Source organism: Cherax quadricarinatus, chromosome 43, assembly GCF_038502225.1.
Source record: "Cherax quadricarinatus isolate ZL_2023a chromosome 43, ASM3850222v1, whole genome shotgun sequence".
Classification (NCBI taxonomy): domain Eukaryota; kingdom Metazoa; phylum Arthropoda; class Malacostraca; order Decapoda; family Parastacidae; genus Cherax; species Cherax quadricarinatus.
In genome coordinates, this window is record NC_091334.1 from 22,214,672 (window position 1) to 22,239,210 (window position 24,539).

The 24,539-nt window shown below is 48.1% G+C and overlaps 1 protein-coding gene across 8 annotated transcripts in view; it reads left to right on the plus strand.

Moving 5' to 3' along the window:
- LOC128686390 (protein similar) overlaps positions 1-24,539 on the plus strand; it is a 688,895-nt gene that overhangs the window by 466,860 nt on the left and 197,496 nt on the right. For all 8 annotated transcript variants that reach the window (XR_011393121.1, XM_070093685.1, XM_070093687.1 and 5 more), the window contains one exon: positions 2,044-2,150. Coding sequence is in view for 7 of the 8 variants with exons in the window: in XM_070093685.1 (XP_069949786.1) it covers positions 2,044-2,150 (107 nt within the window). In the remaining variant the exon portion in view is untranslated. The remainder of the gene's footprint in view (positions 1-2,043; positions 2,151-24,539) is intronic.

Here is a 24,539-nt window from a genome sequence, read left to right on the forward strand (position 1 = left end):
AACTTTATTTTGTCATCAATTTAGAGAGATCATGTCACTGTTCAGTATATGAACTTTTGAGTTTCTCAGAGAATCAGAGGCTGAGGAGGTGTATATCAGAATATTCATCACACTTCACTGGGTATCTGTAGGGACATCTTAATAGTTCTTTCAGGATTCTGTCAGCTGTTTACTTTTCCATATCCAGAGTCTTATGTATTTCATGTACATTTATTGTGCACATATTTAAATCAGCAGTGTAAAAGATGATTGGGGAAAGGCCTCTCCTGACAGTAATGTCTGTCTGCTGTGGGATGTTTGTTGGCTGGAGGTTGTTCCTTGAGTTGGGTTCCCATAGACAGGGTGGACATACAAGGTGTATACACAGTGGGAAATGTTACATATGTTGACAGGTCCTAAAGGATAAACAGCAAGATTGTAACAGTATTTCAACTTATGGTATATCCTCTGGGAAGTTCATCTTTGTAAACTTACTTTGGAAGAAGAGTTATTTCATTACATTATTGTATTGATGAATTCTGGCTGGGTTACATTGTGTAGGTGAGCAAAGACGATGCTTATAAGGATCTTGCAGGCTGTATTTTTTTGGAAGATTGTAGTCAGGAGGTGCAGCAGGTATTTGGACTGATTACTGTGTGCCACCTAGGGCTTGGGCTGTTTGTTGGGTGACCTAGAGAATCTACTGAGTGTTTTCACATTGCTTGCTTGTAGTTGCTTATGTAGTATTCCTGTTTAAGGTAATCTGAGGCTTGACATCTTTTTTTCTTGGAAACCAGATCCTATCTGACAGGATACTTGGCTTAAAGTTTTCAGTGTTCTCCTTTATGCTTATGCAGGATGGTGTTGCTTTATTCTTGCAGTCAGTGTCTGTGTCCTGCAATTTATCAAGATCTTTTTTTACAGCCTTCCCTTGGCTGCATTAGCTTTATTCTCATTAATTTCACATAATATACAAACAGAAAATTCTGGTTTCAGTACCTATCCTTGTGGAACCTCACCTGCTACACTTGCCCATTCTGACACCTCTTCTCGTATAATCATTCTTTATCTCCTTTCCATAAAATATTCTTTGATCCACTGTAATGCATTTCCTCTCAGTCCTTCCTTCTTAAACTTCCTCTTAGTCCTGCCTTCTCCTTAAATTTCCTCTTTGTCCTGCCTGCTCCTTAAATTTCCTCTTTGTCCTGCCTGCTCCTTAAATTTCCTCTTTGTCCTGCCTGCTCCCTAAATTTCCTCTTATTCCTGCCTGCTCCCTAAATTTTTGTCCCCATCTCTTGTGAGGTACAATGTCAAATGTTTGTTTATAGTCCAAGAATATGTAATTCCTATTCCTTTCTTTTCTATCTCAGTTTGTTTATAAATCCAGCAAGTTTGTGAGGTAGAACTTACTATCTCAGAACCATTGATAATTGCTTATGAAAGTACTTCTCTCTATGTGCTCCACTAATCTCCTAATTATCTTCTCCCTTACCTTACATAGCATGCATGTCAGTGGCACTAACTTGTAGTCTAATGCTTCCTGTCTGTATCCTCCTTTCGTAAACATTGGAACTACATTCACTGCCTTCCAAATCTCTGGAAATTGCTCCTTAGTGTTGCATTTAATTGATGGCTCAGACAGTGTTCTGCTTTCTCTCACAGAATCCATGATAACATTTTCTCGGGTACCATTGATTTTGATATATCTGGTTCAGAAGTTTCATCACCTGTTTTTCCTTGACTCTCTGGTATTGCTGACACACCTTTTTTAATCATTTGTTAACTTCTCAAAAACTTTCTTATTGTTTCTTTTGAGCTTTCCTTTCTTCCTTTTGTCTTAATATATGTCATTCTCAAATTTTCCCTTGGTTCTCTTCTTGCCAACACACATTCGTTTCTCTCCTCTGTCTTTTGATTTCTAGAATTTTTCCAGGAACTGGCTTGTTCCTGTGTACATTTTGTATGAGTGAGTGTGTGAGTGCATGAGAATCTGTTTTTAGTTGAGAGTGTATGAGAGACTCTGTGATTGAAACAAGACACCAGTAACACAGGTATTCTCCACAGTGTGGGAGAGTTTTGCGGTTATCGTGGGGAGGAACTGATGGGTCGTTCACTTTACGAGATGCACCACGCCCTTGACTCTGACCTGGTCAAGGATGCCTACAAAACCTGTGAGTACCCACTTCTTGTATTATTTCACCCTCATGCACAATATTACCACTGCTGTGTGTCATTCTGGTACACAATACCACCAGAGGTTTATTGTTTCACTCTCACATTTTCAATATTCTGCAATTTAAATTTAGTTTTCCGTTTCCACTTGTAACGTGAAATTACTGTTAAGGACCTCAAGCAGAGTTAGTGGAGTGCATTACCTTAAGGAGTATCTTACTATCCCTTGGTCAAGACCATTGTTTCGGTGTGGAGGGGAAGGCCTATTATTATAATCATAACTAAGTGCTAGACCAATAAGGGAGGCCTAGCATCACTGCTTGGTGTAAACAAACTAGTCTCTTGACACATTTCTTACAATAGTCTCTCTGTGACAATCCTCTCTATTTTCATTGCTCTTATCACCTTGCTTCATCTCTGGAAGTTAATTATGGCACCCAGAAAGAATACATTGATGCTGGAGGTGCCAGGGGACAATTAAGTATGAAACTCTTACAATTTCAAAGAAATTGTGGTTGAGATTATGGTTAGTGGAGGTGGTGGTGATGGTGGTGGTGGTGGTGGTGGTAGTAGTGGTGGCTGGTAGGTTACTCACACAGCTAGTGTAATGTATTACACAGCTATTACACACCTTGAAACTTAAATACTCATTTACCCATGCTAGTTGTATTTATATTGTTATTGAATATTTTTTTTTTTTTTTTTTTTCAACAAGTCGGTCGTCTCCCACCGAGGCAGGGTGACCCAAAAAAAAGAAAGAAAATCCCCAAAAAGAAAATACTTTCATCATCATTCAACACTTTCACCACACTCACACATTATCACTGCTTTTGCAGAGGTGCTCAGAATATAACAGTTTAGAAGCATATACGTATAGAGATACACAACATATCCCTCCAAACTGCCAATATCCCAAACCCCTCCTTTAAAGTGCAGGCATTGTACTTCCCATTTCCAGGACTCAAGTCCGACTATATGAAAATAACCGGTTTCCCTGAATCCCTTCGCTAAATATTACCCTGCTCACACTCCAACAGATCGTCAGGTCCCAAGTATCATTCATCTCCATTCAATATGTTGATGATTAATTAAGTGTAAAGCTGTACTAAAAGAGAAAATCATAGCGTTTATGACGCAGTGAAGACGAAGGCCACAGGTGAGAGAGAGACAGGCAGATGGGCATATAGACAGACACAGACAGATAGAGATGCGGACAGAGACAGACCCCACATTCAGCCATTTTTGGCCACTGAAGGCCGTGTTAACTGTATACACTTCTGTAGCAACAAAGACAAGGAGCAACGAAAGGAAGATAATATAGACCGCTTTCTGATTACTTTTTACCTCATTCTAGGCAAGTATGTATGCGATAAAATTGCTGTATGTTGTTGGTGCGAGTGCTGGTGTTTTTGAGGGTCATTAATGCTCATGTTTCCCATTCTGTGGAAGATATGTGCTGCCTTCAGTTAATAAGTTCTCATGAAGTGCAGAAGTCCCTGGTTGGTGTAACCTCTTCATAATAAAGATATCCAGGTGTTGCACATATGTCTGAGTCATCAGCTTTTTGCTATTCTATGTCAGTAATATTTTGAAATAAACTTTTAAATTTGAGTCAACAGCTGGCTTACCCTAGGTCTTACAAATGGAGATCTGTGTAATGCATCCCTATTTTTCCCATGTTTTTTGGTCCATAAGTCATGAAAAATCATTGGTACCACAGTTTTCAGGAAAATAACCCTGGTAAATTATGACTGTCCACCATTCCCATTGCAGATGGAATTAAAAAAATATCTATGATTGGAATGAGCGATTAGCAGAGGTATCCACAGACATCGTGGCAGTCACAGGAACAAAACTAATGGTGATAGATGCACCTTTCCTAGTGGCTGTCAAATTGTGAAGGACAGAGATAGAATGGGAGGAGTTGCGCTGCAAATTAAAAACCATTGGAGTTTTTAGGCTATGAGAGGAATGAACAAAGGAGGCAGATTACTTCCTAGTAAGCAAAGTCATGCCTGAGGGATGCTAGCATCACCTGTGTTGGGGTGTCAGCATACTATTAGTCACCGGTGCCTGTGTTGTTGGTGCCAATGTATCATTAATCACTGGTTCCTGTGTTGGTGGTATCAATGTATGATTAGTCACTGGTGCCTGTGTTGGTGGTGCCAACAGTAACAGCAGTCCAGAGATTATCTTATAGCTCTGTAAATCACTAGTGAGACTTCACTTAGATTATACAGTTCACTTTAGGTCTCCATACTACAGAATGGATATAAATTTATTGGAAAACATCCAGAGAGCAGAACAGTATTCAGTCCACTGTATAAGGAATATTACTTAAAAGGATAGATTGAGAACCCTGAACCTTCACTCTCTTGAAAGAAAAAATGAGGAGAGACATAATTGAAGTATACTATGTGGAAGATGGGGATAAACAAAGATAAAATAAATGGGGTACTGAGGATATCCAACCAGGATGCCTGCAGCATCTTGGTCCTCCATGTCTCTGGTCTCCCTGCATGGTTCAGGTTTTCCCAGTCAGTCTCCCTGTGGTTGAATTCCCCCACGATGAGTAATTTTGCTCTACCCTTGGGCTAGTGTGGCCACCATCGCTCTGTTGCTTTCAACGTACTCTTGTCTTGGTCTCCAGCTGTTTGGTGGCAGATTGTGCATCACTGCTATTATCACTTTCGGGCCCTCAGTCTGAAATGTTCCTGCTATGTAGTCAACTGCTACACCTCGCACTAGTCCTCCATCTCCTCAAAACTCCATTGGTTTTTGATGAGCAGTTCAACTCCTCCTCCCTCTCTGTTTCTTGTGTACTCACCTAATTGTGGTTGCAGGGGTCAATTCATAGCTTCTGGTTCCTCCTCTTCACTGGTCGCTACTGGGTCACTCACTCCCTGCTCTGTGAGCTTTATCATACCTCTTCTTAAAGCTATGTATTGATCCTCCCTCCACCACTTCACTGTGGTGAAGTGGTGGAGACAGAAGAAATACTTCCTAACATCTCTGTGACTCCTCTGAGTCTTCAACTTCCAATTGTGACCCTCTTGTTGCTGTGTCCCATCCCTGGAACATCTTATCTCTGTCCATCTTGTCGATTCCTCTCAGTATTTTATATGTTGTTATCATGCCATCCCTGTGCCTCCTGTCCTCCAGTGTCATAAGGTCAATTTCCCTTAACCTCTCATCATAGGACATGCCTCTTAGCTCCGGGACTAGTCTCATTGCAAACCTTTGCACTTTTTCCAATTTCCTGACGTCCTTGCCCAGGTATGGGTTCCAAATTGGTGCTGCATACTCTAATATAGGCCTGATGTACACGGTGTACAGAGTCCTGAACGACTCCTTACTGAGATGTTGGAAAGCTGTTCTTAGGTTTCCTAGTCGCCCATGTGTTGCAGCAGTTATTTAGTTGATGTGTGCCTCAGAAGATATGTTCAGTACTATCCTCACCCCAAAATCCTTTTCCTTAAGTGAGGTTTGTAGTCTTTGGCCCCCTAGGCTGTATTCTGTCTGCAAATCTTCTTTGACCTTTCCTGATCTTTGTGACTTTGCACTTGACAGGGTTGAACTCCAGGTCCAGGAGCCAGGTGTGTACTCACCTATTTGTGGTTGCAGGGGTCGATTCACAGCTCCTGGCCCCGCCTCTTCGCTGATTGCTACTAGGTCCTCTCTCTCCCTGCCCCATGAGCTCTATCATACCTCGCCTTAAAACTATGTATGGTTCCTGCCTCCACCACATCACTTTCTAGGCTATTCCATGGCCTGACTACTCTATGACTGTGTGTGTGTGTGTGTGTGTGTGTGTGTGTGTGTGTGTGTGTGTGTGTGTGTGTGTGTGTGTGTGTGTGTGTGTGTGTGTGTGTGTGTGTGTACTCACCTAATTGTGGTTGCAGGGGTCGAGACTCAGCTCCTGGCCCCGCCTCTTCACTGATCGCTACTGGATCCTCTCTCTCTCTGCTTCCCGAGCTTTGTCATACCTCTTCTTAAAACTATGTATGGTTCCTGCCTCCACTACTTCACTTGCTAGGCTATTCCACTTCCTGACAACTCTATGACTGAAGAAATACTTCCTAACGTCCCTGTGACTCGTCTGAGTCTTCAGCTTCCAGTTGTGACCCCTTGTCCCTGTGTCCCCTCTCTGGAACATCCTATCTCTGTCCACCTTGTCTATTCCCTGCAGTATCTTGTATGTCGTTATCATGTCTCCCCTGACCCTTCTGTCCTCCAGTGTCGTCAGTCCGATTTCCCTTAACCTTTCCTCGTACGACATTCCCTTGAGCTCTGGGACTAGCCTTGTTGCAAACCTTTGTACTTTCTCTAACTTCTTGACGTGCTTGACCAGGTGTGGGTTCCAGACTGGTGCTGCATACTCCAGTATGGGCCTAACATACACAGTGTACAGTGTCTTGAACGATTCCTTATTAAGGTATCGGAACACTATTCTCAGGTTTGCCAGGCGCCCGTATGCTGCAGCAGTTATTTGGTTGATGTGTGCCTCCGGTGATGTGCTCGGTGTTATGGTCACCCCAAGGTCTTTCTCCCTGAGTGAGGTCTGTAGTCTTTGTCCACCTAGCCTATACTCTGTCTGCGGTCTTCTTTGCCCCTCCCCAATCTTTATGACTTTGCATTTGGCTGGATTGAATTCGAGAAACCAGTTACTGGACCACATGTCCAGCCTCTCCAGGTCTCTTTGCAGTCCTGCCTCATCCTCGTCTGATTTAATTCTTCTCATCAACTTCACGTCATCTGCGAACAGGGACACTTCAGAGTCTATTCCTTCCATCATGTCGTTCACTTATATCAAAAATAGCACTGGTCCTAGACCTGACCCCTGTGGGACCCCGCTCGTAACAGGCGGCCACTGTGATACCTCTTCACGTACCATGACTCGTTGCTGTCTCCTTGTCAGGTATTCCCTTATCCATTGCAGTGCCCTTCCTTTTACGTGTGCCTGATCCTCCAGCTTCTGCACTAATCTCTTGTGGGGAACTCTGTCAAAGGCCTTCCTGCAGTCTAGGAAAACACAATCTACCCACCCCTCTCTCTCGTGTCTTACTTCTGTTACCTTGTCATAAAACTCCAGGAGGTTTGTGATACAGGATTTGCCTTCCATGAACCCATGCTGGTTTTCATTTATAATCTTGTTCCTTTCCAGGTGTTCGACCACTCTCCTCCTGATAATCTTCTCCATGACTTTGCACACAATACATGTCAGAGACACAGGTCTGTAGTTTAGTGCCTCGTTTCTGTTTCCTTTCTTAAATATGGGGACTACATTAGCTGTCTTCCATTTCTCAGGTAGTTGCCCAGTTTCAAGGGATGTGTTGAAGATTGTGGTTAGAGGCACACACAGCATCTCTGCTCCTTCTCTAAGGACCCATGGGGAGATGTTGTCCGGTCCCATCGCCTTTGAGGTGTCAAGGTCACTTAAGAGCTTCTTCACCTCCTCCTCAGTTGTTCGTATGTCATCCAACACTTGTTGGTATATTCCCTCTTGATGTTCCCTTCTGTGCTGTCTTCCCACAGCCCTTCCTGTCTCTACTGTAAAAACTTCCTTAAATCTCCTGATCAGCTCCTCACATACCTCCTGATCATTTCTTGTGAGTTCTCCACCTTCTGTCCTTAATCTGATCACCTGGTCTTTGACTGTTGTCTTCCTCCTGATGTGGCTATACAACAGTTTCGGGTCAGTCTTGATTCTCGATGCTATGTCATTTTCATACTGTCGCTGGGCCTCCCTCCTTACCTGTGCGTACTCATTCCTGGCTCTGCGACTGATCTCCCTATTTTCGTGTGTTCTCTGCCTTCTGTACTTTTTCCATTCTCTATTGCACTTTGTTTTTGCCTCCTTACACCGTCGGGTAAACCAGGGGCTCGTTCTGGTCTTCCCGTTGTTACTGTTGCCCTTGGGAATGAACCTTTCCACTGCCTCCTTGCATTTTGTTGCTACATATTCCATCATTTCATTTACTGGCTTTCCTGCCAGTTCTCTGTCCCACTGGACCTCCCGCAGGAAGTTCTTCAACCCTATGTAGTCCCCTCTTTTATAGTCAGGCTTTTCCCATTCTACTCCTGTTATTCTCTCCACTTGCAGCTCTACTATGTATTCAAAGCACAGAACCACGTGGTCGCTAGCTCCTAGGGGACTCTCATACTTGATGTCCTCAATGCCTGAGCTGCCCAGGGTGAACACAAGGTCCAATCTTGCTGGTTCATCCTCCCCTCTCACTCTGGTAGTGTCCTTAACATGTTGGTGCATGAGGTTTTCCAGCACCACGTCCAACATCCTGGCTCTCCATGTTTCGGGACCCCCATGTGGCTCCAGGTTTTCCCAGTCAATCTCCCTGTGGTTAAAATCCCCCATAACCAGCAACTTTGCTCTGCTGGAGTGAGCTCTTCTTGCCACCTCAGCAAGTGTGTCCACCATTGCTCTGTTGCTCTCTTCATATTCCTCTCTTGGCCTCCTGCAGTTCTGTGGTGGATTATACATCACTGCAATGACCACTTTGTGTTCCCCAGACTGAAGTGTACCTGCTATGTAGTCTCTTTCTCCCGTCTCATCTATTCCTTCCATTTTCTCGAATTTCCATCTGTTTTTTACGAGCAGAGCAACCCCACCTCCCCCCCTGCCCCTTCTATCTTTCCTCATGATCTGGTATCCTGGTGGGAAGATTGCATCTGTTATTGTCTCCATGAGTTTTGTTTCTGTAACTGCTATGATGTCTGGGGACTTCTCATTGATTCTTTCTTGCCATTCCTCATGTTTATTCGTTAATCCATCTGCATTTGTGTACCAAACCTTCAACTTCTGTTCTAATACTGTAACTGTGGTGCGGGGGGTGGAAACAGAGGGATCGGTGTTTGATGGTTGGTTTGGATTGTTCAGTTGCCTTGGGGGTGTCGTGGCTGGAGTCCTTCTGCAGGTGTTTCTGGGGGGTGCGCTTGTCCTTCCATTTGATCCTGGGTTATTCTGCTCTCCTTTTTCATTTCCTCCCATTTCTCCTTTCGTTTTTGTACTCTCTCTTTCATTGTCTTCCTTTCGTCCTGTGTTCTGTCTCGGTCGAGGTACACACTCCGGAACTCCTGCTTGCCTCTCAGCCGTGCTTTCTCCTGCAGGATCATGGTTCGGGTTGATTCTGCCTTGAAAATTACTTTGAGAGGCCGATTCCTTTTCTTTGTGTGTGTGTGGAGGGATGTGTGTGCGCATCGGTTAAGGTTAGCAGGTCCTCTATAGTGGCAGTGTGGCTCGCTGCCAGTGGTTGGTATACTATAAGTACTCTTTATGATGATGGTCTCTCCTCTTCCCTTCCTCCTGCACTTCCCAACCACCCCCACCTTCCCCACTGCCACCACCACTACCACCATCACCACTACCACTACCACTTCTAACACCACCACTTCTAACACCACCACTTCTAACACCACCACTTCTAACACCACCACTTCTAACACCACCACTTTCACCACCCCACTTCCACCACCACCACTTCCACCACCACCACTTCCACCACCACCACTTCCACCACCACCACTTCCACCACCATCACTTCCACCACCATCACTTCCACCACCACCACTTCCACCACCACCACTTCCACCACCTCCACTACCATCTCCACCACCATGAAGAAACCCACTTGTGCTACCCTAAATAAGAACCTAGCTGCGCACCCTAAATTTAACAAGTACAGTACTCTTTAAAAATACTGAAATGGTCAGACACTTGTTAATGAGGAACACACCTGTCAGAGCAGTCAGAGGTGTATATAGATGCCACGTACTAAATCTAACATCAAACAGCTCTTACCTGATGGTTGAAGGGATTGTACATCAGCTCATACCTGGCTCATTTACAAATATCCCTGGTTGCACCATATGCACTATCTCTACACTGTTATATGCGATGGAAGAGTGTCTGAGTGTTTCCTGAGATTATCACATTTCAAAAGCTTAGCACTTTGTGTAACCCTAGTGTTATGCTGCTCTAGCATAGTGTTATGCTGCTCTAGCCTAGTGTTATGCTGCTCTAGCCTAGTGTTATGCTGCTCTAGCCTAGTGTTATGCTGTTCTAGCCTAGTGTTATGCTGTTCTAGCCTAGTGTTATGCTGCTCTAGCCTAGTGTTATGCTGCTCTAGCCTAGTGTTATGCTGTTCTAGCCTAGTGTTATGCTGCTCTAGCCTAGTGTTATGCTGTTCTAGCCTAGTGTTATGCTGCTCTAGCCTAGTGTTATGCTGTTCTAGCCTAGTGTTATGCTGCTCTAGCCTAGTGTTATGCTGCTCTAGCCTAGTGTTATGCTGTTCTAGCCTAGTGTTATGCTGCTCTAGCCTAGTGTTATGCTGTTCTAGCCTAGTGTTATGCTGCTCTAGCCTAGTGTTATGCTGTTCTAGCCTAGTGTTATGCTGCTCTAGCCTAGTGTTATGCTGCTCTAGCCTAGTGTTATGCTGTTCTAGCCTAGTGTTATGCTGCTCTAGCCTAGTGTTATGCTGTTCTAGCCTAGTGTTATGCTGCTCTAGCCTAGTGTTATGCTGCTCTAGCCTAGTGTTATGCTGCTCTAGCCTAGTGTTATGCTGCTCTAGCCTAGTGTTATGCTGCTCTAGCCTAGTGTTATGCTGCTCTAGCCTAGTGTTATGCTGTTCTAGCCTAGTGTTATGCTGCTCTAGCCTAGTGTTATGCTGCTCTAGCCTAGTGTTATGCTGCTCTAGCCTAGTGTTATGCTGCTCTAGCCTAGTGTTATGCTGCTCTAGCCTAGTGTTATGCTGTTCTAGCCTAGTGTTATGCTGCTCTAGCCTAGTGTTATGCTGCTCTAGCCTAGTGTTATGCTGTTCTAGCCTATGCTGATCTAGCCTAGTGTTATGCTGCTCTAGCCTAGTCTTATGCTGCTCTAGCCTAGTTTTATGCTGCTCTAGCCTAGTGTTATGCTGCTCTAGCCTAGTATTATGCTGCTCTATGCTGCCTAGTGTTATGCTGCTCTAGCCTAGTGTTATGCTGCTCTAGCCTAGTGTTATGCTGCTCTAGCCTAGTGTTATGCTGCTCTTGCCTAGTGTTATGCTGCTCTAGCCTAGTGTTATGCTGCTCTAGCCTAGTATTATGCTGCTCTAGCCTAGTGTTATGCTGCTCTAGCCTAGTGTTATGCTGCTCTAGCCTAGTGTTATGTTGCTCTAGCCTAGTGTTATGCTGCTCTAGCCTAGTGTTATGCTGCTCTAGCCTAGTGTTATGCTGCTCTAGCCTAGTGTTATGCTGCTCTAGCCTAGTGTTATGCTGCTCTAGCCTAGTGTTATGCTGCTCTAGCCTAGTGTTATGCTGCTCTAGCCTAGTGTTATGCTGCTCTAGCCTAGTGTTATGCTGCTCTAGCCTAGTGTTATGCTGCTCTAGCCTAGTGTTATGCTGCTCTAGCCTAGTGTTATGCTGCTCTAGCCTAGTGTTATGCTGCTCTAACCTAGTGTTATGTTGCTCTAGCCTAGTGTTATGCTGCTCTAGCCTAGTGTTATGCTGCTCTAGCCTAGTGTTATGCTACTTTAGCCTAGTGTTATGCTGCTCTAGCCTAGTGTTATGCTGCTCTTGCCTAGTGTTATGCTGCTCTAGCCTAGTGTTATGCTGCTCTAGCCTAGTGTTATGCTGCTCTAGCCTAGTATTATGCTGCTCTAGCCTAGTGTTATGCTGCTCTAGCCTAGTGTTATGCTGCTCTAGCCTAGTGTTATGCTACTCTAGCCTAGTGTTATGCTGCTCTAGCCTAGTGTTATGCTGCTCTAGCCTAATGTTATGCTGCTCTAGCCTAGTGTTATGCTGCTCTAGCCTAGTGTTATGCTACTCTAGCCTAGTGTTATGCTGCTCTAGCCTAGTGTTATGCTGCTCTAGCCTAGTGTTATGCTGCTCTAGTGTTAGACTATCCCACACTCCGTGATCACTAGGTTGGCGGCTGTGTTGGAAGACTATCCCACACTCCGTGATCACTTTAGGTTAGCGGCTGTGTTGGAAGACTATCCCACACTCCGTGATCACTTTAGGTTGGCGGCCTAGTGTTATGCTGCTCTTGCCTAGTGTTATGCTGCTGTAACCTAGAGATATGTGTTGACTGGTACATACTGTAGTTCGCACGTTGCTCTTACCTCTCCTTGTGATCTACCTTGGTTAAAGGTACATCATAATAACTCTTACATGTGTTTTACTTATGAAGTAATCATTTGAGTCCAGTTTAGGTTAGCGGCTGTGTTGGAAGACTATCCCACACTCCGTGATCACTTTAGGTTGGCGGCTGTGTTGGAAGACTATCCCACACTCCGTGATCACTTTAGGTTAGCGGCTGTGTTGGAAGACTATCCCACACTCCGTGATCACTTTAGGTTGGCGGCTGTGTTGGAAGACTATCCCACACTCCGTGATCACTTTAGGTTGGCGGCTGTGTTGGAAGACTATCCCACACTCCGGCTGTGTTGAAGACTATCCCACACTCCGTGATCACTTCCCACACTCCGTGTTGGCGGCTGTGTTGGAAGACTATCCCACACTCCGTGATCACTTTAGGTTGGCGGCTGTGTTGGAAGACTATCCCACACTCCGTGATCACTTTAGGTTGGCGGCTGTGTTGGAAGACTATCCCACACTCCGTGATCACTTTAGGTTAGCGGCTGTGTTGGAAGACTATCCCACACTCCGTGATCACTTTAGGTTGGCGGCTGTGTTGGAAGACTATCCCACACTCCGTGATCACTTTTCTTTATCCTCACAAAGGTAACTATTCATGAGTTCTTCTTCATGAGTTGTTTTCCTATAATTAAAGTAGATATTTTTGGAGCTATGGACTAATGTTTTGTGCCTGACTTGTACTTTTCCAGCCAGGATTCCTTAATATGAATTAATGGTTAGTGTTTGAAATGGTGACAAAGCGATTTGTAAAAGCAATGTAAGAATGTAATATTTTTCTTTGTTTTTCAATTTTAAAAGTAATGTTAAAATGTATGTATAAGGTAAATCACTGTTGAAAACTTCACAGGACTTCAGAGAAGTCTTAGATTCACGAGGCTGTATATCCAGCGCTCTTATAAGGACATCAAGTGTTAGTGTTTATGTTGTAAACTTTGTGTTGGTGTTACAGTAACACTTGACTAATTCATTGGCACTTGTTGGCTTACTCTCACTTCCTGTTTATACTTAGAAAACATAACTTGACAACTGTTCTTGAGGTGGGACGAGACTGTGGTACTCAGGTGCCACTGTCACCTCCCTCCTTCCTTCCCTTGCCACTGTCACCTCCCTCCTTCCTTCCCTTGCCACTGTCACCTCCCTCCTTCCTTCCCTTGCCACTGTCACCTCCCTCCTTCCTTCCCTTGCCACTGTCACCTTCCTCCTTCCTTCCCTTGCCACTGTCACCTCCCTCCTTCCTTCCCTTGCCACTGTCACCTCCCTCCTTCCTTCCCTTGCCACTGTCACCTCCCTCCTTCCTTCCCTTGCCACTGTCACCTCCCTCCTTCCTTCCCTTGCCACTGTCACCTCCCTCCTTCCTTCCCTTGCCACTGTCACACTCCTCCTTCCTTCCCTTGCCACTGTCACCTTGCCACTCCCTCCTTCCTTCCCTTGCCACTGTCACCTTCCTCCTTCCTTCCCTTGCCACTGTCACCTCCCTCCTTCCTTCCCTTGCCACTGTCACCTCCCTCCTTCCCTTGCCACTGTCACCTCCCTCCTTCCTTCCCTTGCCACTGTCACCTCCCTCCTTCCTTCCCTTGCCACTGTCACCTCCCTCCTTCCTTCCCTTGCCACTGTCACCTCCCTCCTTCCTTCCCTTGCCACTGTCACCTCCCTCCTTCCTTCCCTTGCCACTGTCACCTCCCTCCTTCCTTCCCTTGCCACTGTCACCTTCCTCCTTCCTTCCCTTGCCACTGTCACCTCCCTCCTTCCTTCCCTTGCCACTGTCACCTCCCTCCTTCCTTCCTTCCCTTGCCACTGTCACCTTCCTCCTTCCTTCCCTTGCCACTGTCACCTCCCTCCTTCCCTTGCCACTGTCACCTCCCTCCTTCCTTCCCTTGCCACTGTCACCTGCCACTGTCACCTTCCTTCCCTTGCCACTGTCACCTCCCTCCTTCCTTCCCTTGCCACTGTCACCTCCTTCCTTCCCTTGCCACTGTTCCTTCCTTCCCTTGCCACTGTCACCTCCCTCCTTCCTTCCCTTGCCACTGTCACCTTCCTCCTTCCTTCCCTTGCCACTGTCACCTCCCTCCTTCCTTCCCTTGCCACTGTCACCTCCCTCCTTCCTTCCCTTGCCACTGTCACCTCCCTCCTTCCTTCCCTTGCCACTGTCACCTCCCTCCTTCCTTCCTTGCCAATTCACCTCCCTCCTTCCTTCCCTTGCCACTGTCACCTCCCTCCTTCCTTCCCTTGCCACTGTCACCTCCCTCCTTCCTTCCCTTGCCACTGTCACCTTCCTCCTTCCTTCCCTTGCCACTGTCACCTCCCTCCTTCCTTCCCTTGCCACTGTCACCTCCCTCCTTCCTTCCCTTGCCACTGTCACCTCCCTCCTTCCTTCCCTTGCCACTGTCACCTTCCTCCTTCCTTCCCTTGCCACTGTCACCTCCCTCCTTCCTTCCCTTGCCACTGTCACCTCCCTCCTTCCTTCCCTTGCCACTGTCACCTCCCTCCTTCCTTCCCTTGCCACTGTCACCTCCCTCCTTCCTTCCCTTGCCACTGTCACCTCCCTCCTTCCTTCCCTTGCCACTGTCACCTCCCTCCTTCCTTCCCTTGCCACTGTCACCTCCCTCCTTCCTTCCCTTGCCACTGTCACCTCCCTCCTTCCTTCCCTTGCCACTGTCACCTCCCTCCTTCCTTCCCTTGCCACTGTCACCTCCCTCCTTCCTTCCCTTGCCACTGTCACCTCCCTCCTTCCTTCCCTTGCCACTATCACCTCCCTCCTTCCTTCCCTTGCCACTGTCACCTCCCTCCTTCCTTCCCTTGCCACTGTCACCTCCCTCCTTCCTTCCCTTGCCACTATCACCTCCCTCCTTCCTTCCCTTGCCACTATCACCTCCCTCCTTCCTTCCCTTGCCACTGTCACCTCCCTCCTTCCTTCCCTTGCCACTATCACCTCCCTCCTTCCTTCCCTTGCCACTATCACCTCCCTCCTTCCTTCCCTTGCCACTGTCACCTCCCTCCATCCTTCCCTTGCCACTGTCATCTCCCTCCTTCCTTCCCTTGCCACTGTCACCTCCCTCCTTCCTTCCCTTGCCACTATCACCTCCCTCCTTCCTTCCCTTGCCACTGTCACCTCCCTCCTTCCTTCCCTTGCCACTGTCACCTCCCTCCTTCCTTCCCTTGCCACTGTCACCTTCCTCCTTCCTTCCCTTGCCACTGTCACCTCCCTCCTTCCTTCCCTTGCAACTGTCACCTTCCTCCTTCCTTCCCTTGCCACTGTCATCTTCCTCCTTCCTTCCCTTGCCACTGTCACCTTCCTCCTTCCTTCCCTTGCCACTGTCACCTCCCTCCTTCCTTCCCTTGCGACTGTCACCTTCTTCCTTCCTTCCCTTGCCACTGTCACCTCCCTCCTTCCTTCCCTTGCCACTGTCACCTCCCTCCTTCCCTTGCCACTGTCACCTCCCTCCTTCCCTTGCCACTGTCACCTTCCTCCTTCCTTCCCTTGCCACTGTCACCTCCCTCCTTCCTTCCCTTGCCACTGTCACCTCCCTCCTTCCCTTGCCACTGTCACCTCCCTCCTTCCTTCCCTTGCCACTGTCACATCCCTCCTTTCTTCCCTTGCCACTGTCACCTTCCTCCTTCCTTCCCTTGCCACTGTCACCTCCCTCCTTCCTTCCCTTGCCACCTCCCTCCTTCTTTCCCTTGCCACTGTCACCTTCCTCCTTCCTTCCCTTGCCACTGTCACCTCACTCCTTCCTTCCCTTGCGACTATCACCTTCCTCCTTCCTTCCCTTGCCACTGTCACCTCCCTCCTTCCTTCCCTTGCCACTGTCATCTTCCTCCTTCCTTCCCTTGCCACTGTCACCTTCCTCCTTCCTTCCCTTGCCACTGTCACCTCCCTCCTTCCTTCCCTTGCCACTGTCACCTTCCTCCTTCCTTCCCTTGCCACTGTCACCTCCCTCCTTCCTTCCCTTGCCACTGTCACCTTCCTCCTTCCTTCCCTTGCCACTGTCACCTCCCTCCTTCCTTCCCTTGCCACTGTCATCTTCCTCCTTCCTTCCCTTGCCACTGTCACCTCCCTCCTTCCTTCCCTTGCCACTGTCACCTCCCTCCTTCCTTCCCTTGCTGTCACTGCCACTGTCACCTTCCTCCTTCCTTCCCTTGCCACTGTCACCTCCCTCCTTCCTTCCCTTGCCACTGTCACCTCCCTCCTTCCTTCCCTTGCCACTGTCACCTCCCTCCTTCCTTCCCTTGCCACTGTCACCTTCCTCCTTCCTTCCCTTGCCACTGTCACCTCCCTCCTTCCTTCCCTTGCCACTGTCACCTCCCTCCTTCCTTCCCTTGCCACTGTCACCTTCCTCCTTCCTTCCCTTGCCACTGTCACCTCCCTCCTTCCTTCCCTTGCCACTGTCACCTCCCTCCTTCCTTCCCTTGCCACTGTCACCTCCCTCCTTCCTTCCCTTGCCACCCTTCCTCCTTCCTTCCCTTGCCACTGTCACCTCCCTCCTTCCTTCCCTTGCCACTGTCACCTCCCTCCTTCCTTCCCTTGCCACTGTCACCTCCCTCCTTCCTTCCCTTGCCACTGTCACCTTCCTCCTTCCTTCCCTTGCCACTGTCACCTCCCTCCTTCCTTCCCTTGCCACTGTCACCTTCCTCCTTCCTTCCCTTGCCACTGTCACCTCCCTCCTTCCTTCCCTTGCCACTGTCACCTCCCTCCTTCCTTCCCTTGCCACTGTCATCTTCCTCCTTCCTTCCCTTGCCACTGTCACCTTCCTCCTTCCTTCCCTTGCCACTGTCACCTCCCTCCTTCCTTCCCTTGCCACTGTCACCTCCCTCCTTCCTTCCCTTGCCACTGTCACCTCCCTCCTTCCTTCCCTTGCCACTGTCATCTCCCTCCTTCCTTCCCTTGCCACTGTCACCTCCCTCCTTCCTTCCCTTGCCACTGTCACCTCCCTCCTTCCTTCCCTTGCCACTGTCACCTCCCTCCTTCCTTCCCTTGCCACTGTCACCTTCCTCCTTCCTTCCCTTGCCACCACTCCCTTCACTGTCACCTCCCTCCTTCCTTCCCTTGCCACCTCCCTCCTTCCTTCCCTTGCCACTGTCACCTCCCTCCTTCCTTCCCTTGCCACTGTCACTCTCCCCTCCCTCCTTCCTTCCCTTGCCACTGTCACCTCCCTCCTTCCTTCCCTTGCCACTGTCACCTCCCTCCTTCCTTCCCTTGCCACTGTCACCTCCCTCCTTCCTTCCCTTGCCACTGTCACCTTCCTCCTTCCTTCCCTTGCCACTGTCATCTTCCTCCTTCCTTCCCTTGCCACTGTCACCTCCCTCCTTCCTTCCCTTGCCACTGTCATCTCCCTCCTTCCTTCCCTTGCCACTGTCACCTCCCTCCTTCCTTCCCTTGCCACTGTCACCTCCCTCCTTCCTTCCCTTGCCACTGTCATCTCCCTCCTTCCTTCCCTTGCCACTGTCACCTCCCTCCTTCCTTCCCTTGCCACTGTCACCTCCCTCCTTCCTTCCCTTGCCACTGTCACCTCCCTCCTTCCTTCCCTTGCCACTGTCACCTCCCTCCTTCCTTCCCTTGCCACTGTCACCTCCCTCCTTCCTTCCCTTGCCACTGTCACCTCCCTCCTTCCTTCCCTTGCCACTTTCATCTTCCTCCTTCCTTCCCTTGCCACTGTCACCTCCCTCCTTCCTTCCCTTGCCACTGTCACCTCCCTCCTTCCTTCCCTTCCCACTCTCCCCTCCCTCCTTCCTTCCCTTGCCACTCTTCATTATAAGACACAGTAGTGCCAGGCTGTCTCTCACATTTCCATTTCATTCATCAATATCCATATATTACAAACTGCTGAGTAAGCACCAGCAACAGTACAGGACACGTTGCACTCATTCACTTCCCCATTGTGTCTTCTTTCTTGATCCTACTCACTAATTTTGATCGCCTGTTTGATATTGTATTACACACACACACACACACACACACACACACACACACACACACACACAATTATATATATATATATATATATATATATATATATATATATATATATATATATATATATATATATATATATATATAAATTGGAAGTCAGTTGGAGAGGAGTATGGAAGAAGTGAATGGTTTCAGATATTTGGGAGTTGACGTGTCAGCAGATAGATTTATGAAGGATGAGGTTAATCATAGAATTGATGAGGGAAAAAAGGTGAGTGGTGCGTTGAGGTATATGTGGAGTCAAAAAACATGAATGTATGAAATGTATGAAAGTATAGTAGTACCAACACTCTTATATGGGTGTGAAGCTTGGGTTGTAAATGTTGCAGCGAGGAAACGGTTGGAGGCAGTGGAGATGTCTTGTCTAAGGGCAATGTGTGGTGTAAATATTATGCAGAAAATTCGGAGTGTGGAAATTAGGAGAAAGTGTGGAGTTAATAAAAGTATTAGTCAGAGAGCAGAAGAGGGGTTGTTGAGGTGGTTTGGTTATTTAGAGAGAATGGATCAAAGTAGAATGACATGGAGAGCGTATAAATCTGTAGGGGAAGGAAGGAGGGGTAGGGGTCGTCCTCGAAAAGGTTGGAGGGAGGGGGTAAAAAAGGTTTTGTGGGCGAGGGGCTTGGACTTCCAGCAAGCATGCGTGAGCATGTTAGATAGGAGTGAATGGAGACGAATGGTACTTGGGACCTGACGATCTGTTGGAGTGTGAGCAGGGTAATATTTAGTGAAGGGATTCAGGGAAACCGGTTATTTTCATATAGTCGGACTTGAGTCCTGGAAATGGGAAGTACAATGCCTGCACTTTAAAGGAGGGGTTTGGGATATTGGCAGTTTGGAGGGATATGTTGTGTATCTTTATACGTATATGCTTCTAAACTGTTGTATTCTGAGCACCTCTGCAAAAACAGTGATAATGTGTGAGTGTGGTGAAAGTGTTGAATGATGATGAAAGTATTTTCTTTTTGGGAATTTTCTTTCTTTTTGGGTCACCCTGCCTCGGTGGGAGACGGCCGGCTTGTTGAATATATATATATATATATATTATATATATATATATATATATATATATATATATATATATATATATTTATATTTATATATATCTCATACATAATGTGTATGTGTACAAATACATACAAAAGGAGAGAAAATAGAGGAGAAGAGAATTAGCGACTGTAGGGAGGAATAAGATATAAATATAAGACAGAGAGAGAGAAAGAGGGAGAGGAGAAGGGGAGGGAAGAGGGGAGAGGCGTGGGGAGAGAAGGGGCAGACAAGGAACATAACAATGTAATTAAGTATTGTTGTTTGTGGGCAGTGGTCGAAAGAGCAGTGAAGGAGGGAAAGTGAAGGAGAGAGCAATGAAGGAGGGACAGTGAAGGAGAGAGCAATGAAGGAGGGACGGTGAAGAAGAGAGCAATGAAAGAGGGACAGTGAAGGAGAGAGCAATGAAGGAGGGACAGTGAAGGAGAGAGCAATGAAGGAGGGACAGTGAAGGAGAGAGCAATGAAGGAGGGACAGTGAAGGAGAGAGCAATGAAGGAGGGACAGTGAAGGAGAGAGCAATGAAGGAGGGACAGTGAAGGAGAGAGCAATGAAGGAGGGACAGTGAAGGAGAGAGCAATGAAGGAGGGACAGTGAAGGAGAGAGCAATGAAGGAGGGACAGTGAAGGAGAGAGCAATGAAGGAGGGACAGTGAAGGAGAGAGCAATGAAGGAGGGACAGTGAAGGAGAGAGCAATGAAAGAGGGACAATGAAGGAGAGAGCAATGAAGGAGGGACAATGAAGGAGAGAGCAATGAAGGAGGGACAATGAAGGAGAGAGCAATGAAGGAGGGACAGTGAAGGGGAGAGCAATGAAGGAGGGACAGTGAAGAAGAGAGCAATGAAGGAGGGACAGTGAAGGAGAGATCAGTGAAGGAGGGACAGAGAAGGAGAGAGCAATGAAGGAGAGACAGTGAAGGAGAGAGCATTGAAGGAGGGACAATGAAGGAGAGACCTTGGAGGAGAGAGCAGTAAAGGATGGACAGTAAAGGAGAGTGAAGGAGGGAAAGAGAGAGAGTGTGAAGGAAGGAGGGCAGGGGAGAGACACAGTGAAAGAATAATGGATAGCAAGGCACTGTGAAGAGAGGAATGGGGGGGTTAGCTGGGAGGGAGGGAAAGGAAAAGTTAGTGAAAGAGTGAGTGAGGGGAGACGAGAGTGAAGGAGAGAGGTACTGTGTGGGGGGTAGTGTATACAACAGTAAGTGAAACTAGCAGAGTTGCTACCCTAGACTTTACCACAAGACCGACCACACAAGTTGAACCTGACTACTCTCACACTGCTGCTGACCACAGTTGAACCTGACTACTCTCACACTGCTGCTGACCACAGTTGAACCTGACTACTCTCACACTGCTGCTGACCACAGTTGAACCTGACTACTCTCACACTGCTGCTGACCACAGTTGAACCTGACTACTCTCACACTGCTGCTGACCACATAAGTTGAACCTCACTACTCTCACACTGCTGCTGACCACAGTTGAACCTGACTACTCTCACACTGCTGCTGACCACAGTTGAACCTGACTACTCTCACACTACTGCTGACCACAGTTGAACCTGACTACTCTCACACTGCTGCTGACCACAGTTGAACCTGACTACTCTCACACTACTGCTGACCACAGTTGAACCTGACTACTCTCACACTGCTGCTGACCACAGTTGAACCTGACTACTCTCACACTACTGCTGACCACAGTTGAACCTGACTACTCTCACACTGCTGCTGACCACATAAGTTGAACCTCACTACTCTCACACTGCTGCTGACCACAGTTGAACCTGACTACTCTCACACTGCTGCTGACCACAGTTGAACCTGACTACTCTCACACTGCTGCTGACTACACAAGTTGAACCTCACTACTCTCACACTGCTGCTGACCACATAAGTTGAACCTCACTACTCTCACACTGCTGCTGACCACACAAGTTGAACCTCACTACTCTCACACTGCTGCTGACCACATAAGTTGAACCTCACTACTCTCACACTGCTGCTGACCACACAAGTTGAACCTCACTACTCTCACACTGCTGCTTACCACACAAGTTGAACCTCACTACTCTCACACTGCTGCTGACCACACAAGTTGAACCTGGCTACTCTCACACTACTGCTGACCACACAAGTTGAACCTCACTACTCTCACACTGCTGCTGACCACATAAGTTGAACCCGACTACTCTCACACTGCTGCTGACCACATAAGTTGAACCTGGCTACTCTCACACTACTGCTGACCACAGTTGAACCTGACTACTCTCACACTGCTGCTGACCACATAAGTTGAACCTGACTACTCTCACACTACTGCTGACCACAGTTGAACCTCACTACTCTCACACTGCTGCTGACCACACAAGTTGAACCTCACTACTCTCACACTGCTGCTGACCACAGTTGAACCTCACTACTCTCACACTGCTGCTGACCACATAAGTTGAACCTCACTACTCTCACACTGCTGCTGACCACATAAGTTGAACCTCACTACTCTCACACTGCTGCTGACCACAGTTGAACCTCACTACTCTCACACTGCTGCTGACCACATAAGTTGAACCTCACTACTCTCACACTGCTGCTGACCACATAAGTTGAACCTCACTACTCTCACACTGCTGCTGACCACAGTTGAACCTCACTACTCTCACACTGCTGCTGACCACAGTTGAACCTCACTACTCTCACACTGCTGCTGACCACAGTTGAACCTGACTACTCTCACACTGCTGCTGACCACAGTTGAACCTGACTACTCTCACACTGCTGCTGACCACATAAGTTGAACCTGGCTACTCTCACACTACTGCTGACCACAGTTGAACCTGACTACTCTCACACTGCTGCTCACCACAGTTGAACCTGACTACTCTCACACTGCTGCTCACCACAGTTGAACCTGACTACTCTCACACTGCTGCTGACCACATAAGTTGAACCTGGCTACTCTCACACTACTGCTGACCACAGTTGAACCTGACTACTCTCACACAACCTCACCTCTCAATATTTATATCTAAGATTCCTAACCTCACTTTCTTGCTTTACGCTCTTAGCTAAATACTTTACTAACTAGTAACTTGTCTAGTTACTCTAGTACCATTGTTAACATTGTCTGCCAGACAAGAGCAGTGTTGCCAGAGGTTGTTGTGTTCTTCAGAGTTCTTGTATATTCTTCTCTGCACACACCAGAGTTCTTGTTCAGTTCTTCATCCCCACATGCACCGCCTCACCTGTGTTCTTCTTGTTCATCATCTACACTGTCTGACCAGTCTGAACCACCACTACTGTCTGACCAGTCTGAACCACCACTACTGTCTGACCAGTCTGAACCACCACTACTGTCTGACCAGTCTGAACCACCACTACTGTCTGACCAGTCTGAACCACCACTACTGTCTGACCAGTCTGAACCACCACTACTGTCTGACCAGTCTGAACCACCACTACTGTCTGACCAGTCTGAACCACCACTACTGTCTGACCAGTCTGAACCACCACTACTGTCTGACCAGTCTGAACCACCACTACTGTCTGACCAGTCTGAACCACCACTACTGTCTGACCAGTCTGAACCACCACTACTGTCTGACCAGTCTGAACCACCACTACTGTCTGACCAGTCTGAACCACCACTACTGTCTGACCAGTCTGAACCACCACTACTGTCTGACCAGTCTGAACCACCACTACTGTCTGACCAGTCTGAACCACCACTACTGTCTGACCAGTCTGAACCACCACTACTGTCTGACCAGTCTGAACCACCACTACTGTCTGACCAGTCTGAACCACCACTACTGTCTGACCAGTCTGAACCACCACTACTGTCTGACCAGTCTGAACCACCACTACTGTCTGACCAGTCTGAACCACCACTACTGTCTGACCAGTCTGAACCACCACTACTGTCTGACCAGTCTGAACCACCACTACTGTCTGACCAGTCTGAACCACCACTACTGTCTGACCAGTCTGAACCACCACTACTGTCTGACCAGTCTGAACCACCACTACTGTCTGACCAGTCTGAACCACCACTACTGTCTGACCAGTCTGAACCACCACTACTGTCTGACCAGTCTGAACCACCACTACTGTCTGACCAGTCTGAACCACCACTACTGTCTCACCAGTCTGAACCACCACTACTGTCCCTCGTCTAGTTACTACTGGTTTCTATTTATAACGTTGACTGTATGAGAAAGTGTTTGCTGCCGACCTCGTGGTTCATCTTCGTTATTCCCTGTCATCTGTGTCGCCCTCCCTGGCTCACTGTCATCTGTGTCGCCCTCCCTGGCTCACTGTCATCACTGTCCCTCTCCCTGGCTCACTGTCATCTGTGTCCCTCTCCCTGGCTCACTGTCATCTGTGTCGCCCTCCCTGGCTCACTGTCATCTGTGTCGCCCTCCCTGGCTCACTGTCATCTGTGTCCCTCTCCCTGGCTCACTGTCATCTGTGTCGCCCTCCCTGGCTCACTGTCATCTGTGTCGCCCTCCCTGGCTCACTGTCATCTGTGTCGCCCTCCCTGGCTCACTGTCATCTGTGTCGCCCTCCCTGGCTCACTGTCATCACTGTCCCTCTCCCTGGCTCACTGTCATCACTGTCCCTCTCCCTGGCTCACTGTCATCTGTGTCCCTCTCCCTGGCTCACTGTCATCTGTGTCGCCCTCCCTGGCTCACTGTCATCACTGTCCCTCTCCCTGGCTCACTGTCATCACTGTCCCTCTCCCTGGCTCACTGTCATCTGTGTCCCTCTCCCTGGCTCACTGTCATCTGTGTCGCCCTCCCTGGCTCACTGTCATCTGTGTCGCCCTCCCTGGCTCACTGTCATCACTGTCCCTCTCCCTGGCTCACTGTCATCTGTGTCGCCCTCCCTGGCTCACTGTCATCACTGTCCCTCTCCCTGGCTCACTGTCATCTGTGTCCCTCTCCCTGGCTCACTGTCATCTGTGTCGCCCTCCCTGGCTCACTGTCATCTGTGTCGCCCTCCCTGGCTCACTGTCATCTGTGTCCCTCTCCCTGGCTCACTGTCATCTGTGTCGCCCTCCCTGGCTCACTGTCATCTGTGTCGCCCTCCCTGGCTCACTGTCATCTGTGTCCCTCTCCCTGGCTCACTGTCATCTGTGTCGCCCTCCCTGGCTCACTGTCATCTGTGTCGCCCTCCCTGGCTCACTGTCATCTGTGTCGCCCTCCCTGGCTCACTGTCATCTGTG